The sequence below is a fragment of the Tasmannia lanceolata genome, unplaced genomic scaffold, assembly GCF_043159265.1.
Source record: "Tasmannia lanceolata isolate RefF3 unplaced genomic scaffold, GAP_Taslan_0.1 ptg000020l, whole genome shotgun sequence".
NCBI classification, from domain to species: Eukaryota; Viridiplantae; Streptophyta; class Magnoliopsida; order Canellales; family Winteraceae; genus Tasmannia; species Tasmannia lanceolata.
Genome location: NW_027518697.1, coordinates 20,719,328 through 20,737,187, shown reverse-complemented (window position 1 = coordinate 20,737,187; position 17,860 = coordinate 20,719,328). Strand labels below are relative to the sequence as shown.

Below are 17,860 nucleotides of genomic sequence, written 5' to 3'. Positions count from 1 at the left end.
ATGGAGGGGGGAATACTAAAAGTGAGAGTAGAGGACCTGGTAAAAACTATAGCGGGGTTAGCATGTTGGCCCCACTTGCAATTTCATATAGCCTCCGCGTATAAGCCCCAGTTGTACTCATATGCGCTCCATAAATAGGCCCCATTCAATAACATCATGTCCGCCAAAATGTGAGTTCCATCCGTACTATCACGTGAGGGTGGTGGAATCTTTAAGCATGGATGAAGCTATTTTGCGCAAAATTCAAAAAAAAAAAAATTGATTCCAACCATCCAAACCAAGATCCTAGCCACTAGATTCATATTGATGATGAATTGAAATAGTTAAAAAACTTACTTTTGATTATCCTTGGTCTGATAATCATTGCTTGATCTACTCCCCGCTAATTGTGCTAGGTTTCCCAAACGCGAATTCCTCTGAAAGTCAAAGTGATGGCTTCTAAAGCTTGCGAAGATGGAGGAGGTTGGAGAAGGTCCTTGGGTTCCAAACTCAACTTGAAATTACATCTACAATTGAGTTTCATAAACCCAATTCACAATTCAAGAAAAACTAGAACTAGAACTTTCCTAAACTAGAAGGGGGAGAGACAACTAATGGAGGGGAGGGTTGCACGAACTTCTCTAGTGTGTTTAGAGTATGACGAGTGTGAAATCCATTCAGCCCATGTCCTTTGCTTTGGGACTTTGTTTCCACTAAGAATCCCACCAGAATTGGCAAGTTATGTGCAATTACACTACAGCCTTCTCCCACCTTTATTTAATAAAGCAAAGGGTAAAAGTATTTTTTACATGTGGAGAAGTGTGTGGAAGCTTTCCGATTAAGTGGGTTTCCAATAATCCCTCTATCGCTCCTTTCCTTCTTAGAATTCCAACCAATAAGAATTCACCAATCTTGTGGCCAATAGGATTTCCCTTAAATCCCAAACAATATGATTCAAGCTTTAATTAAGCACATGCACAATTAATGTCACTACATTCATGCTCTTGCTCTACTCGCAAGGAAGGTGGTTGGGGGGAAGCTCAACTAAGAGTAACAAGAGGCTTCTTTTGTTTCTTTATTTACACAATAGGATATGAGTTGCGGGCATTTGCAATTAAGAGGCTAAGTGATGCTTTAACATGGTAGCCCGTTGGGAGAAGAGAGGCAATTGGGCAATAAGTTAGTTGTTGACTTAGAGATTTCAAACTCTATATGTTGTCGCGTTAAATCAAATAATGTAATGGGTGTCTCCCTAAGGTTTTAGTCCTCGTCTTCTTACAACAGCTACGATGTTTGGTCGTGTCGACAGTGCCACACAACGGCGGCCACAGTGGCACATTGGTTGGCATCAACTTAACAATAATGACCTGCAATGGTAATAGGTTAATATGATTGCCAGCTGGAATGAGCACGATCAAACGATGGACGACATTTGTCAATCGTTTGGAGAGCAAATGGAGGGGGGGAATACTAAAAGTGAGAATAGAGGACCTGGTAAAAACTATAGCGGGGTTAGCATGTTGGCCCCACTTGCAATTTCATATAGCCTCCGCGTATAAGCCCCAGTTGTACTCATATGCGCTCCATAAATAGGCCCCACTCAATAACATCATGTCCGCCAAAATGTGTGTTCCATCCGTACTATCACGTGAGGGTGGTGGAATCTTTAAGCGTGGATGAAGCTATTTTGCGCAAAATTCAAAAAAAAAATTTGATTCCAACCATCCAAACCAAGATCCTAGCCACTAGATTCATATTGGTGATGAATTGAAATAGTTAAAAAACTTACTTTGGATTATCCTTGGTCTGATAATCATTGCTTGATCTACTCCCCGCTAATTGTGCTAGGTTTCCCAAACGCGAATTCCTCTGAAAGTCAAAGTGATGGCTTCTAAAGCTTGCGAAGATGGAGGAGGTTGGAGAAGGTCCTTGGGTTCCAAACTCAACTTGAAATTACATCTACAATTGAGTTTCATAAACCCAATTCACAATTCAAGAAAAACTAGAACTAGAACTTTCCTAAACTAGAAGGGGGAGAGAGAACTAATGGAGGGGAGGGTTGCACAAATTTCTCTAGTGTGTTTAGAGTATGACGAGTGTGAAATCCATTCAGCCCATGTCCTTTGCTTTGGGACTTTGTTTCCACTAAGAATCCCACCAGAATTGGCAAGTTATGTGCAATTACACTAAAGCCTTCTCCCACCTTTATTTAATAAAGCAAAGGGTAAAAATATTTTTTACACGTGGAGAAGTGTGTGGAAGCTTTCCGATTAAGTGGGTTTCCAATAATCCCTCTATCGCTCCTTTCCTTCTTAGAATTCCAACCAATAAGAATTCACCAATCTTGTGGCCAATAGGATTTCCCTTAAATCCCAAACAATATGATTCAAGCTTTAAATAAGCACATGCACAATTAATGTCAAAAGGGTTTTCACCCCTGGGCAAGATCGCTATGCGCAGCGGAACATTGAAATCGCATAGAACAAATTTTTTACGATAAATTTTGCCCTAATCCCAAGATCCCAGGGTTTAGATGATCTGAGGTGATTAAATAAATACATAGGGAAGATATAATACCTTACATATTGCTAGAAATGAGATCGAATCGTCTGCTTGATCTACTACTCGTACGAACACGAACGTTCTCAGTGGCATGGCCCCGCAAGTTGAACCGATGGTTTCATTTCGATTACACAAAGGGTGCATTTGGATCGTTGGAATCAGGAATAGGTATCGATATTTGATACCAATCTAGGGGATTCCAGTGTTTGGTTGCATTTTCTAATTAGAATGGGAAACGATTTTTGACTCCCGTCAGAAAAAACAGGGGAATATTAGGCGCTTTTTGATACCCGCCCAGTGGGGTGGTATTGTGATTCCCGGAAACGAGCGAAAAAGGCGTCAAATTCCGTATCGATTTTGGCTCTAATAGACGCTAGGTATTTCCTCCCACTAAACAAACTTATCACTCTCGTCTCCTATCCTCTTTTTTCTCTATGCAAATCGACACCTTTCTCTCCTCTCCGGCGGCTCTGCAAATCAATAGCAAGGAATAAGGTGTGCATCTCTCTCTCTCTCTCTGATGGGTTTCTCCTTGTTAGGCCTAAAATCGGTAACAGATATGGCAGTGACGAAGGAGCTGATCTGGCGGGCCCAAGGGGCTGAGCTGAATGAATGAGGCCCTACACAAGAGCGCACAAGGTCAGAAGACCAACCCGGAGTCGTGCTCCGAACGGGGCCTTCGACACTCAAGTCAGTATGAGCAGAAGTGTAGAGCCTAAACTTTAAGAGTGGTGATTCAGAAGTTATTACCCTCTGCTTTGAGCATTGAGAGACCTTATATAGAGGGAGTCCTGGGGTGGTTGGATTACCTACCCCAGGACAGGTGTCGGCCCTTTTGTGGGTTTAGGTTCACTTGCTCTTGGCAGATTACCAGACTACCCCTGGTCAAGTACCGAATTCGTGGTGGGCCCTTTAAGGGCCACATGTCGGCAGCTAATTGGTCGCTGCTTTTCATACCCCATCAGTTGCCCCCCCAGTTCTCCAAGTCATTGTGATGATTTGGGGAAGTAGGAGGCTGTGACGAAAGAGATACGACCGGAAAAATGAAGTGAAATGATCTGTCCGGCCAAGCCATCTGGGCAGCCCGGGACGGCCAGAGGTTGAGGCGTAAACCTGTCTGGTCAAGCCGTTTGTCCGGCCTGGGACGGCCAGAAGTTGAAGTATGAAATCTGTCCGGCCGAGCCGTCTGTCCGACCTGGGACGGCCAGAGGTTGAAGTGTAAAATCTGTCCGGCCTGGGACGGCTAGAAGTTGAAGTGTGAAATTTGTCCGGCCGAGCCGTCTGTCCGGCCTGGGACGGCTAGAGGTTGAACTGTAAAATCTGTCCGGCCAAGCAGTCTGTCCGGCTTGGGACGACCAGAAGTTGAAGTGTGAAATTTGTCCGGCCAAGCCGTCTGTCCAGCCTGGGACGACCAGAGGCTGAAGTGCAAAATCTGTCCGTCCTAGGACTGGCAGATTTTTGTCTTCTAGCGGACGCGTCATATTCTGTCCGGCTTGGGTCGTCTAGCGGATGCGTGATATTCTGTCCGGCTTGGGACGGACAGATTTTTGTCGTTTTATATAACACGTCATATTCTGTCCGGCTTGAGCCGGGCAGATTTTTGTCGTTTTATGAAACGCATCATATTCTTTCCGACTTGGACCAGGCAGATTTTTGTCTTCTTGCGGACGCGTCATATTCTGTCCGGCTTGGTCCGGGCAGATTTTTGTCGTTTTATGAAACGCGTCATATTCTGTCCGGCTTGGGCCGGGCAGATTTTAAGACGGGCCAGTCACTTAGAAGGTATTCCATGCTCAAGATTGTCGTAGATAACCCTTAGTCACTTGGAAATTCACTTGGAGATTTTTCCGCATCCACATCGCACGTGCGTGGCCCATACAAGCGCGCATTTACTCGTGCCTTTGCCTCGAAGTGTGTGCCCTTCATTAATGAGGGACACGTGGTGCCTCTTGGATCGTGAATGTGAACCGCCTCAAGCCTCAAGCTTATAAAAGGAGGTTTTCACCTTTCACATTTCACTTTCACTTTTTACTTCTGCCTTGTTTTTCTTTTTTGCTCTGCCCGTTCGGCTCTGATAGCCCGTGGTTGTGGTAGTCTGCGAATTTAAGAGCCTCCCTCTTCAGACCGGTAATCTTCTTGAGCGCGTCTTTTACTCGTTTCTTTTCCTGCATCCTTCATGTCCCGTAGTGAATCTGGTTCTGAGTCCAGTTCTGGGTCGTCCTCAGGGGAGTCCGCATCCTCTAGTAGTTCGGGGTTTAGTTCATCAGAGAGGACCCAAACGAATCCGCCCAGGGTTTCTGGCCCGTACATGGCAAGTCCTAGTGTTAGTGTAGAGGTCGTAAAAAGTGGAGAGTGATTTTGGATTTGAATACCACCCCGGCCCCAATGGATAGCTACTTCCGAGCAGAGGCGAGTGGGGGTAGTGACGCCGCCGAGGCGTCCACCACATTCCTTCCGGGCCGGGCCGTCGAGGTCATAGCTAGGGCTCGGATGGACGCCGATCCCAAATATAACATTCAGGCTCTTTACGAGGAGAATATCCTTGATGAGTCCAGGCTAGGGGACATTAGGGATAGGTATTATATCCCCCAAAGGTTCAGGCTGAGGGCTGCGATAGAGGGAGATAGGGCTTGCAACGACAGTACCGACGCCTGTATATATGTTGAGTCGTTAAGAGCTAGGCTCAGGTTCCCTTTGCACCCATTCTTCATCGCAGTCCTTAGATATTGTGGCCTGGCCCCGGCTCAGGTCGCACCGAACTCATGGAGGACGCTGGTCGGGTTAATATACCTCGTCCAGGGTCGGCTCCAAAGGAGCTTGACCATACCGCTGTTTCGCATGTGTGCGCACCTGAAGAGGCATAAGGACGGAGGTTGGATTTACATCAGCCAACGCACTGAGGTGAAAATCATTACTGGCATTCCATCCTCCATACATCTATGGAAGAACAGGTTCTTCTATGTCGAGGACAGCGAGCCTACTGAGCCCTGTCCGGTTCCTTTAAAATGGGACACCCCAGATACACTTGCACTGAGCCGCAAGCCGCTCTTGGAGGGCGAGGATATGAGAACGTTTGCTCTAGTCTGTTAGGAGTTCCACCAGGAGGGCCTGATGCATTGTGCGGACTTCTCTAGGGAAGAGGTTCTGGTTGGGCTCGGCATTAGTACTACGACCCCGTCACGTATGTGGCTAGTCTTGCTTTTGAGCTCCTCTTTGCTCTCTTTTGTTCCTGATCGGTTTTTGTTTGTCCCTGTTGAGTTTCAGAAATGCAGACGCAGTCCCAGCTGGAGAAGGTGAGGCAAGGAGCCTTCGGCAGGGGCCAGGGACAGCAGGGCCAGAAGAGGAAAGCTCCCGAGAACTCAAGTCTTGCACTGACTCAGGACGCACCGCCCCCCAAGGGCAAGCCCACAGTAAAACTGGTCGGCACATACGGCCGGGGAGCGGGATCCTCCAAGTTAGGGGGAGCATCCACCGGAGTCCGCCCCACCCAGGCAAAGCCTGGGGACAATGTTTTTCGGCCCAACTGGGCCGTTCAGAAGAGCGACATCGGCTTGGGTGAGAGCCGGGTGGCCATGGAGATCATCACCAAAGACCTACTGAACCAAGACAAGCTCCAGGTTCTAAACGAGCCTCCAGCTGCGGCCGACGAGGCTATCTTTTCTTCACTTTACCAGGTACCAATTTTTTTTTACCCGTTACTCATTCATTTTCGCCATCCCGCAGATCAGATTGTATTATCATGACTTCCACGAGAAGAGCAGGAAGTTTTCTAAAGCAATCACCAAGTCTGAGGAGGAGAACGACAAGCTGATGCAGGAGGCTGCCGAGCTCAATAGGTCCATCAAGGAGAGGGACAAGGAGATAAATAGGCTCAAGTCCGATAATGCCGCCCAAAAGCAGAAGGCCTCCGACACCCTCAATGCGCAGAGGGAGAGAGCCCGGGAGAAGCGGATAGCGGCCGTCAAGGAGGCCGTGTAAAAGGAGGAGGACAAACTCATTAGTTTGTCCACTGAATCTTACAAGCTAGGATTCATGGATTGCCTCGAGCAGGTCAAGGGATCAAACCCGACTATCGTTCTGACGGGCTTTATCCTTCCTAATCCGCCGGTGGCCGGTGATGACGAGCAGGACACCATCGCAGCAGCTGAGGCCCCGGTGGCAGATCCCCCACGGAACGGTGGTCATAGGGTGTCTTAAACTCCCCATTTCCCCCTTTTTAGCACCGTTTACAGATTCTCTTTGTAATGGCCCTTGGAGGCCCTACTTTTTGTAATGGCCCTTAGAGGCCCTACTTTCATGAATAGAAGTTACATTTTGTTATTTACTGTCTTCGCTTGCGTGCCTCTGACTAGTATTGATTAACTCAACATTGTAGGCCAATAACACTTGTACAACAGTTTGTTTCCAAATAGGACGACGCCCTCGGTAGATATTCAATTTTTTATTGACCCGGATCTCGCAAAGGTTTATTTTTCTGCCCGGGCCCATTCCTAACCAGAAGTGCGCTCCTGGTCCTTGTGGAGACGAGCCGGAGTGAACCAAGCAGCGAGTACCCAAGTTTTGGTGAACTAGGTTTCTGAGCGGATTTGGTTTTCTGCCCGGGCCCGTTCCTGACCAGAAGTGCGCTTCCGGTCCTTGTGGAGACGAGCCAGGGTGAACCAAGCAGCGAGTACCCAAGTTTTTGTGAACTGGGTTTCTAAGACGGAGTGCTCGGAGATTTACAAAGAAATAGTATCATTTTTATCATTCACATTCAAGCGTGCTTACAACGGCATTCGCCTTTGCTCCAAGTGGCTAGCTATTGATAATATTTTCGGAGGTTCTTCAGATTCCAAGCGTGGGGTAGTAGGTGCTCCCCAAGTGTTTCCAGCTTGTAACTCCCTGGGCGAATTACCTCTTTCACTCGGTACGGCCCCTCCTAGGTCAGGGAGAGTTTGCCTACCTTCTTCGGTTGGGAGATAGCTGATTTCCCCAAGACTAGGTCCCCTGCTTGGAATTCTCTCAAACGTATCTTCAGGTCGTGATAGTTGGACGCTTTCTGTTTGTAGGCCGCGACCCTGATTCAGGATTCTTCCCGGGCTTCTTCCAGCAGGTCAAGGTTTGCACGGAGTCCATCTCCATTGAGTTGCTCATTGAAGTTGGTGACTCTGGGAGACGGGACGCCAACATTGACGGGTATTACGACCTCCATTCCAAAGGACAAGTTGAATGGTGATTCCCCCGTCGCGGTGCGCGGGGTGGTACGATACGCCCATAGGACGTGATAAAGCTCGTCTGCCCATCGGCCTGCCTTTTCGTCCAGAAGTGAATCTTTGTTCGATCTTCAAGTCGGAGCAGAATTTTTAAAAGTTTCGGCAGTCGAACTGTCTACCGCTGTCCGTTATCAAGATGCGGGGTATCCCGAATCTGCAAACGACTGACTTCCAGAAGAAGGTATGCACGTTTTGCTCTGTGATCTGGGCCAGAGGTTCAGCCTCCACCCACTTGGTAAAATAGTCAATGGCCACCACGACGAACTCACGTCTTCCGGAGGCTGGTGGAAAGGGGCCTAAGATGTCCATCCCCCATACTGCGAAAGGGAGTGGGCTGATGATCGGGGCCATGGATACAACAAGTTGATGGATGGTGGGAGAGAACTCTTGGCATCTCTCACACCTTTTGACCAGGTCCAGAGCGTCTTGCCTCAAGGTCGGCCAGTACAGGCCTCTCAGCAGTACTTTGATGGCCAAGGCCTTGCCCCCAGGTGTTCTCCACAAATTCCTTCATGCGTCTCTTGCAGAGTGTATGCGGCGTTGCTTGGCTGGAGGCATTTTAGGTACGGAAGGGTATACGACCTTTTGTACAGACTCTCCCCATCTAGGAAAAATCGGGCTGCTCTCTGTATCACTTTGCGGGCTTCCTTCTTTGCTTCGGGAAGCTTCCCGCTACGCAGGTACTCAATGATCTCTTCCATCCAACACGGCTCGTGCTCGACCTGCATTACTTCGACGGCCTCATTTTCAATACTGGATTTCTCCAGAAATTCCATACGTATACTCCCAAGAGTGGTGTACCTGGATGCTACCAGCTTAGACAGCACATTCGCTTTTATAGTTTCCGTTCTAGGGATTCTGATGACCTCGAAGTTTTTGAACTTGCCGGTCAACTGGCGGACCTTGGAGAGGTACTTGATCATGCGCTCGTCGTGGGCCTCATAGACTCCTTAGATCTGGTTTGCGACCAGCTGGGAGTCGCAATACGCCTTCAGCCTTTGGGCGCTGGTCTGGACTGCTAGGTTCATTTCGGCTATGAAAGCCTCATATTTCGCCACATTGTTGGACGCACGGAATCCGAACCTTAGCGCATAATCCAGAACAAAATTATCGGGCCCGGTGAGAATCAAACCGGCTCCACAACCAACCTTGTTTGAAGATTCGTCCACGTATACTTCCCAGAGCAGTTTGTTGGACAATAGATTCTGTTCTGCCGGTACATGGATGTTTTTTGTTCTTACTGGTTCAGTCTCAGCTTCTGTTTGTTCCACAGTTGTAGTTACCTTCTCTACAACCGGGGTTTGGACAACTTTGGATTCGATGCTTTGCTGGTGGCTGGTGCACTCGGCCATGAAATCTGCCATTACTTGAGCTTTTATTGCCGGCATAGGCAGGTACTGGATATCAAATTCGCTTAGCTCCACGGCCCATTTCACAAGTCGCCCTGAGGTGTCTGGTCTGTGGAGGACCTGTCTGAGCGGCTGATCGGTCATGACCTTTATTGTGTGGGCTTGAAAATACGGCCTCAGTTTTTTGGCCGCCATGATCAGAGCGTATGACAATTTCTCGACTCACTGGTACCTGATCTCAACATCGTGTAGGACCTTGCTGACATAGTAGACCGGTTTCTGCTGGTTGTGCTCTTCTCGGATTAGCACGGCTGCCAGTGCCATGGGTCTTACGGATAGGTACAAAAGTAGCTCATCCCCCGGCTCTGGCTTCATCAACAGCGGTGGAGAGGACAAGTACTGCTTCAACTCCTCGAATGCGACTTGACACTCCTATGTCCAAGGTGCAGTTTTGATTCCTTTGACAGCATTGAAGAAAGGCAGGCATCTCTCTGCAGATTTCGAGATGAAACGCCCTAGTGCGGCCATCATCCCGGTTAGCCGTTGTACTTCTTTAATGGTTTTTGGTGGAGTGAGCTCCATCACGGCCTTGATCTTTTATGGATTGGCTTCTATCCCTCTCCGGCTTACCATAAATCCCAAGAATTTTCCCGAGCTAACACCGAATGTGCACTTGGTGGGGTTGAGCTTCATGTTATGCTTCCTTAGGACTTGGAATGTCTCTTTCAGGTCGGAGACATGATCTTGTGCGCTTCGGCTTTTGACCAACATGTCATCTACATAGACCTCCATGTTGCGGCCGATTTGCTTTTCGAAGAGCTTGTTTACGAGCCTCTGATATGTTGCCCCGGCATTCTTTAGGCCGAAAGGCATGACGCGGTAGCAATACGTCCCCTGATCTGTTATGAAGGAAGTCTTTGGTATGTCTGATTCATACATTCTGATCTGGTTGTACCCGGAGAAGGCTTCAATGAAGCTCAGCAGTTCGTGACCTACAGTGGCATCTATCAGCTGGTCGATCTTTGGGAGCGGGTAGCTGTCCTTTGGACAAGCTTTGTTCAGGTCAGTGAAGTCGACGCAGGTCCTCCACTTCCCATTGGCTTTCTTCACCAGGACCACGTTCGCCAGCCAGTCCGGATATTGGATTTCTCGAATGAAGTTCGCCCTCAAGAGCCTCTCCACTTCTTCCTTGATCGCGTGCAGTCTTTCCAGGGCAAAATGTCTCTTTTTTTGCTTTACCGGCTTGCAGGTGGGATCGACACCGAGTCTGTGCGTGTTGACTTCTGGCTCTATGCCGGGCATGTCTATGGGAGCCCATGCGAAGACGTCTGCATTGTCTTGAAGAAACCGGGTGAGGTTCTACCGGGTGCTACTGTCCAGAGAGGAGCCGATTTGGATGACCTTCTCGCCTCATTTTCGAACAGAGGAATGGGGATGAGGTCTTCAGCTGATTCATTCACTTGAGCTTCATCTCTTAGATCGAGTAGCTCAATCGACAATGATTCAGATGCGTTTTTGCCTTTGAGTGCCATGGCATAGCACTCCCTGGACTGTGGCCGATCTCCTCTGACTTCTCCCACGCTTCTTGGCGTTATAAACTTCATCTTCTGGTGATATGCTGATGCGACGGTGCGGATGAGGTTTTGGCCGGGTCGTCCCAAGATAGAGTTATAGACCGAAGTGGCCCTCACTACCAGGTTGCCCATTGCGAAAGCCTAACAGGGCGGTTCCCCAACAAGGACTGGGAGTTCGATCTGTCCTTCTACTTTAACAATTTTTCCCGAGAAACCGAACAAATCAGAGTTCGCCGGCTTCAAGCTGTCGTCTCCTATCATCATTTGCTTAAAAGCATGATAGTACAGGATGTCGACCGAACTCCCATTATCGACAAGGATTTTCTTCAACTCCCAGTTCGCAACTAGCATGGTTATGACAAGGGCGTCGTCGTGATGGAGCATCAAGTTGTCGAGATCCGCGTCCGAAAAGGAGATCTCATTCCCTCTCTTAATCTTTTTGCAACATGTGTGCATGGCATTGACTCAGCCTGCGTAGGCCTTCCGAGCAGCAAATGATGTACCCCCAGCGGCTGGTCCGCTCATAATGGTGTTGATGACCCCATTAGGCTGGGATCGGCGCATCTCCGGCTGTGAGCTTGATGGCGGGGGAGATTGATTCCACGCAGGGGGCGGCTGTGACCGTCGAGGGCTCTGTCCCTGAAGGCTCTTCTCCCTGCACTCTCTCCTTTGGCCGTCATCTTTAACATAATTCTTCAACTACCCCCGACTGATCAGCAGCTCGATTTCTTCCTTGAGCTGTCAGCACTCGTCTGTGTCGTGCCCGTGGTCCCTATGGAACCGACAATACTTCGACTTGTCTCTCTTGTTTTCCTTGGAGATCATCCTGGTCGGCCATCTCACGAATTCTTCTCCCTTGATCGCGGCCAGTATGTGTCTTCTGGAGGTGTTGAGAGGGGTATAGTTCTCTTCTCTCCTCTGGGGGGATCTTTCTCTTCTGGATGCCTTATCATCCCTACGCTGCTTGGTAGGGTTCTTTTCTTCAGAGGTCCTCCTCCGGTTTGAATCTAGGGCTGCCAGAGTCTCCTCCACGGCTATGTACTCCTCGGCTCCGGCCATTAGATCCGCCAGTGAGTGTGGGTTTTGGCGAGCTACTGATCGGCGAAAATCATTGGACTTGGCGCCCGCAAGGAGTGCATTCATGGCGGCCGAGGGATCCAACTTTGGTACTTTGAGGGTCTCCCTGTTGAAACAGCTGACGAATGTTTTCAGAGGTTCATTATCCTCCTGCCGCAAGGCCATTAGGGATGCTGTTGTTTTCCTTGGCCGCCAGCTGCTCATGAAATGATGGACAAGATCGTCCCCAAAGTCCTCAAAATTGTTGATGGAGTTCGGCTTGATCCTAGAGTACCAGTCCCGGGCTGCACCGGTCAGTGTGGTCGGGAACGCTCTGCAGAGGAACCCGTCAGAGGCGCCGTGGAGGAGCATCATAGTCCTGAACGTCTCCAGGTGGTCCACAGGGTCGGTGGTTCCGTCATATTGCGGAACGGTCGGCATTTTGAACCCTCTGGGTGCAGGTGGGTTCATGACATTATCGGTGAACGGCGGTCTGCTTGAGAACGTCTTTGTAGCAGGCCAGCCTTGATCCTTTGCCAACTCTTCTATACGGTGGTCTATCTCTTCTATCCTTCGTAGCATTAGATCAGCCCTCTGGTCTGCTCGGCCCACTGATCTGTTTTTCTCTACTGAGGGGCTCGCAGCGGAGCCGGAATGACTTTCTGAACTCCTTCGATGATGACCGGATCTTTCCCGCGGCGCACGGTCTTCCTTGGCTCGGTGCTTTTTGCGCGGAGCGAGATCGTGACCTCCGGCGGTGGTGAGGTTCTGTATAGGCATGCCTGGTTCTGGACTGATGGACTCGCCTTGTGGAGTGGTGGGTCCGGTCTCCACTAGGACGTGCTGGCTCTCCCCTGTGGGCACTCGACCTTTCCTGTACATGTCATGGAGCCTCTGGGGGATGCTGGGGAGGCGCTTGGATCAGATGTTGGTATTGGCCAACAAGAGTAGTCATCTGTTGAAAGAGAGCTCGAACTTGTTCGGGAGTAGGCGCAGGGTTCAGGTGTTCCTCTAAGCCCAAGGGTCTACCCTCCTATCTTATTTTGATGATTCTAAACTCAATTGATTATGTTTTTTAATACTAATCAATTTGCCTTGAAGTGTTTGTGATAAGATAGGGTGATCATAGAAGGAACCATCACATCACTTGGTCATGCTTGAAGATGTACCACACAAGAGTCAAAGGAGCTAGAGACCACATGGGACAACTTACCTTAGAAGAACAATCAATGTGGAGCTCACCTCAAAACACTGAAGCAAAGCAAGTACACCATAGAAGATCTATGAAGGCCAAGACCAAAGAGGAGCGTAACCATATTTAGACTTGTTGTACATCCTCTCTCTTTGATTTCTAAGTCAAGGCAAAATCTTTCAAATGTATTTTTCAAAACTAACCACACTCCCCGTATTAAAATTAATTGGTTAAGTGAATGGTTATGTGGTGGACCAACATGTTGGAACCCTCATAACATTCCAAATTATCATAAGATTTGAGTTCCAAAAGCCCAAAGTCAAATAGCAACAAAAACAGAAAAGTCTGCTGATTTTAGGCTTCTCGGAACTCCGAGAGTTTCCTCAGAACTCAGAGAAAGTGTCCAGGGAGTATATTTCATACTCTGGACAATTTCGCAGAATTTCGAGAATTTTCTCGGAGCTCCGAGAACGTCGCGACAACACAAAAAAGAGCCGTTGGGTTTCAAATTAAAAATTGATTTTTGGGGTGTTTTTGATACATCCACCGTCAAACGGTCATATCTTCTCAAAGGACTATAAATACACATCCAAGAGGATCATCTACATCTCTTGAACAATTTGAAAAACATCCTTAAGCATTTTAAAGCATTTACAAAACCCTTTTAGCTTGAGCCTTTATTTTTCTTCTCCACCAAACTTGCCTTGTACTTGCAAATCATTAGAGTTTGGATTTAGGGCTTTCATTTGCAACCTATTGTGGAGAGCACTCAAGGGGACTTCATTGTGCATCAAGCTTTCAAGAGAAGCCAAGCAATCTTCATCTTCTATTCATTGTAAAGGTGGCTAGGGCATCCTATTTTTTAATACTCTAAGGAGTAGCGCTTAGAACTCGGCGAAGGAGAGTCGGTGTAAATGTGTCAAGGGCATCCTCATTTAATACCCCTTGGGAGTGTAATCGCCTCGGAGCCGGGCATCGTGGAGGTCTCACATAGTGAAAATCCTTGAGGACGATCTCAAGAAGAGTGGAGTAGGGCTTTGCTCAAACCACTATACATCGGTGTGTTCCTTTCTTGTCTTGCACTTTCATTTTTGTTTGGTTTGGCACTTCCTTTTGATTTGATATTATTTGAACTAACCAAAATCTAAGCAAGAGAAGAAAAAATCAAATTAGGTTTAATACTTGAATTTTAAAATGGTATAAATTTTTGATAAAACCAATTCACCCCCTCTTGGTTCTATAGACCTCTATTTCAGTTCCGAATGGGCCGGGCTCTGCTCCGCTATTGCTGAAGGGGCCACTATCTGTGAGGCCATTCGTTCGCTCTGAATCCTGCGAGGCGCTTCAGCTCGAGCCGTCCGAGCAGTTGGTACCCGGGCACTCCTCCGTCCTGCCATTTTGTATAGGGGATTTAAACAGCTTTTAGTTCAGGGTCCCACGGATGGTGCCAATCTGTTAGGCCTAAAATTGGTAACAGATACGGCAGTGACGAAAGAGCTGATCTGGCGGGTCAAGGGGCTGAGCTGAAGGAATGAGGCCCTACACAAGAGCGCACAAGGTCAGAAGACCAATCCGGAGTCGTGCTCTGGACGGGCCCTTCGACACTCAAATCAGTATGAGCAAAAGTGTAGAGCCTAAACTTTAAGAGTGGTGGTTCAGAAGTTATTACCCTCTGCTTTGAGTCTTGAGAGGCCTTATATAGAGGGAGTCCTTGGGTGGTTGGATTACCTACCCCAGGACAGGTGTCGGCCCTTTTGTGGGTTTAGGTTCACCTGCTCTTGGCAGATTACCAGACTACCCCTGGGCAAGTGCCGAATTCATGGTGGGCCCTTTAAGGGCCACGTGTCGGCAGCTAATTGGTCGCTGCTTTTCATACCCCATCACTCCTCTCTCTCTCTCTCTCTCTCTCTCTCTCTCTGACTTTTGTCAAAATCCAGAGTCTCTATCTCTCCTCTGTTGTGGTCGATTCACAGGGATGGGTTTCTATTCCCTCCTTCTCTCCCTCATTTTTGTCGAAACCCAGAGGTCTCTCTCCCCTCTCTGTTTTTGGTCGGATTCCTGAGATGGGTTTCTCTTCCTCTGTCTGATTTTGGTCAAAACCCAGAGAGGTGTACTATTGTCTTGGGGTAGCAGATGCTCTCTTGAGCATTTTAATGTTTTGCTTACTTTGCTGTTTGGCTTATTTGATTCAGGGAAATGATATCAGCACATCCATGGTTAATAGTTGCACAATTCAGCTTGTCTTTTCTTTTTTATTGGGCTTGTTACTTATTTGTGAGAGCATTGTGGGAACATAACCTTATGTAAGCTCTTCAAATACTAAAAGAACAACCATGGTTTAATAGTTACACGGTTCGGCTTTTGTGTTATTTTTTAATGGGCTTGTGAGTTGTGAGAGCATTTTGGGAACTGTATTAGCAGCCTCACAATAGCTTTTCAAATAAAAGACAAGATGCTTTAGTGGAGATACCAAAACATGGTAGTGTTGATATCATTTCCCCTCGATTATTCTTTTATTATTGATTGAAATAATTATTGAAAATTTGATTCCATTCCAGTGTTGGTTTGGACAGTACCAAACGCTAGAATTGGAATCACGATTGATCCCCTAGATAAATTCGAGTGCTCACACAAACACTACAATTGGAATCATTATCCGTTTATAGGGTGAATTGGAATTGCATTGGAATGTGATACCAATACCGATTCCCGATTCCGACGATCCAAACGCACCCAAAGGGAATAAGAACAACTTTTGTTCTTCAACACCTTCTGATATAAATCAAAAGTATAGGGATTTTCAAATAGAAATATAGAGCTTTGGTGTCTCTTTTTGAAACTCAAACTAGAGAAGTAGAAGTAGAAAGAGGAAGAGGAAGTTGAAAGAACTCTTGAGAGAGGAAAGAGATTAAAGTGATTTGGACGAATTTCCCAAGTCCTATATGTACTTGGATGTCCTCCAACCCACATATATTTTCGAGTAGACTTTTCATATTCCAAGAGGCTTTGAATTCCACCAAATTCTCCCTTAGTCATCTCTCACTAGTTTAGTCTCTTTTTACTTCTTATTTCAATGAATGTCCACATTCATTAAACTTTGTGGTGGGAGAATGAGTTGGACGAACCTTGGCTCATTCTTTGAAACACTCGTCTTCTCTATGCAATAGAACTCATCTAGTCTCATGTGATTCTTCTAATCTCCTATATAATTGTGCGCAACCAAAGAATATATGGATGAGTGACCGCAGGGACGACACGACTCGACTAGTAGTAGCATGGGTTTTGAGCACCTGAAGGGACACCCTATGCATAAGACAAAGGACTACAAAAATCAACTATTTAAGTTTTTCTTAGCTGGACTTTAAATTAGGCTTCACCATCTCATATGATCACTGATTAAGGTGTTCACAATAGGATTTGGCTAGATTTATGGTTGTCATTCAACATGCATGATCAAGTACATAATGTAAAAGTGGGGCCCAATAAGTGTCTTTTAGGAAGAGCATAAAAGTGACTTTGTTCGGCATAAAATCCCCATAAAATAAAAAGGGGTTTATATGATTTTTTTTATTAAAACAAGGGTCTAGAAGATTATCGGGGTAACATCTAATCTAATAATATAATATCTAATAATGTATAAGTAAAACAGAATCTTGCATGTTGTGAGTGCGCCACGTGGTATTAGTTTTTTTTTTTTTAATTCGTATATTCAAAACATAATATCAAAACGTTTCTATTTATTCCCATAGAATATTTATACAAAACGATTCGGTAGCTCTCTAATCTTTAACAAAACGCTTCAAATAGGCAATGACTCTTAAAACCTCAGATGAAAAATATCACTGAAATAGAGTCCATAAGAGAAAGCTTCATCTTGCCTTGCCTACTTCTCTTTCTCATTCCTCTATTCTCAGTCATTTCCAATACCAAATTGCCAACACCCCCTCTAACGTATTTGCAACTACTGTTTTACGCAGAAGGGGCAGTACAGAGTAAAAAAGGGGGTAAATATATCATATCCCCTTCTCGTAAGTTTCACGAACAGGCATTTTTTGAAGCAGGTGAAATACAGGTGTGACAATCCAAGAGGGGGGGTGAATTGGTCAATTAGAAATTTAGGCTTAATTCAGGGAGATTAAGAATTAATCCATTTAATTAAGCACTAATTAGTCTAACCCTTGTTTGAATAGGTATATCAATAAAATCTAAGGTTTAAACTTTCTAATCATGCACATTTAGCTAACCCTTGTTCAAATAGATATTATAATGCAATTTAGGATTTAAACATTTAACTTAAGTGCATTCACTAACCCTTGTTCAATTAAAGCATAAACATAAGTAAGGTTAGAGATTACCAATCACCACACGTGCGAGAGAGATAGAGAAAAGAGCAAGCATCCACAAGGCACAAGATTTATAGTGGTTCGGTCACAACTTGACCTACTCCACTCTTCCAAGTTTACCTCCTTGAGATCTCCACTAAAATGAAGAAGCCGTACACCCACTCCTTCATCTCCAAAGGGAACACTTGCTTTTCCATTCTCAAGGGCCAAAGTGAAGCCCCTCGCACGAAGCCTTGGCGAGGTGACACACTATCGCACATGATTCACCTTTCTTCACGGGCCGAATCGGAGACCCTTGTCTTCACCTTTCTTTACGGGCCGAAGAGGAGACCCTCACATGATGAACAAATAAAAATAAAAACTCTCTTGCCTCTTAATAGGCGGATTACAACATTGATAGCTCACATTCACTCCAAGAATATACAAATGTAAAGCCCTATGGAGTGCCTCTTGATAACATGTAGAAATGGAAGATCAAAGAGGTTTTTAGCTTTTGAAATAAAATGTTGAAGCTCAAAGAGAAATGGGATTTGATCTTTTTCTAATGTTCAAA

At 46.5% G+C, this 17,860-nt stretch overlaps 2 protein-coding genes across 2 annotated transcripts; both read right to left on the bottom strand.

Annotated features, from left to right (window-relative positions):
• Positions 1 to 8,248: 8,248 nt before the first annotated feature.
• On the bottom strand, positions 8,249 to 8,716 carry LOC143853873 (uncharacterized). The gene has a single exon (XM_077363576.1). It carries the CDS (start codon positions 8,714 to 8,716, stop codon positions 8,249 to 8,251), a length of 468 nt encoding a protein of 155 aa, XP_077219691.1.
• Positions 8,717 to 8,743: 27 nt separating this feature from the next.
• LOC143853872 (uncharacterized) lies at positions 8,744 to 9,337 on the bottom strand. The gene has a single exon (XM_077363575.1). The coding sequence runs from the start codon at positions 9,335 to 9,337 to the stop codon at positions 8,744 to 8,746; it is 594 nt and encodes a 197-aa protein (XP_077219690.1).
• Positions 9,338 to 17,860: the final 8,523 nt, after the last annotated feature.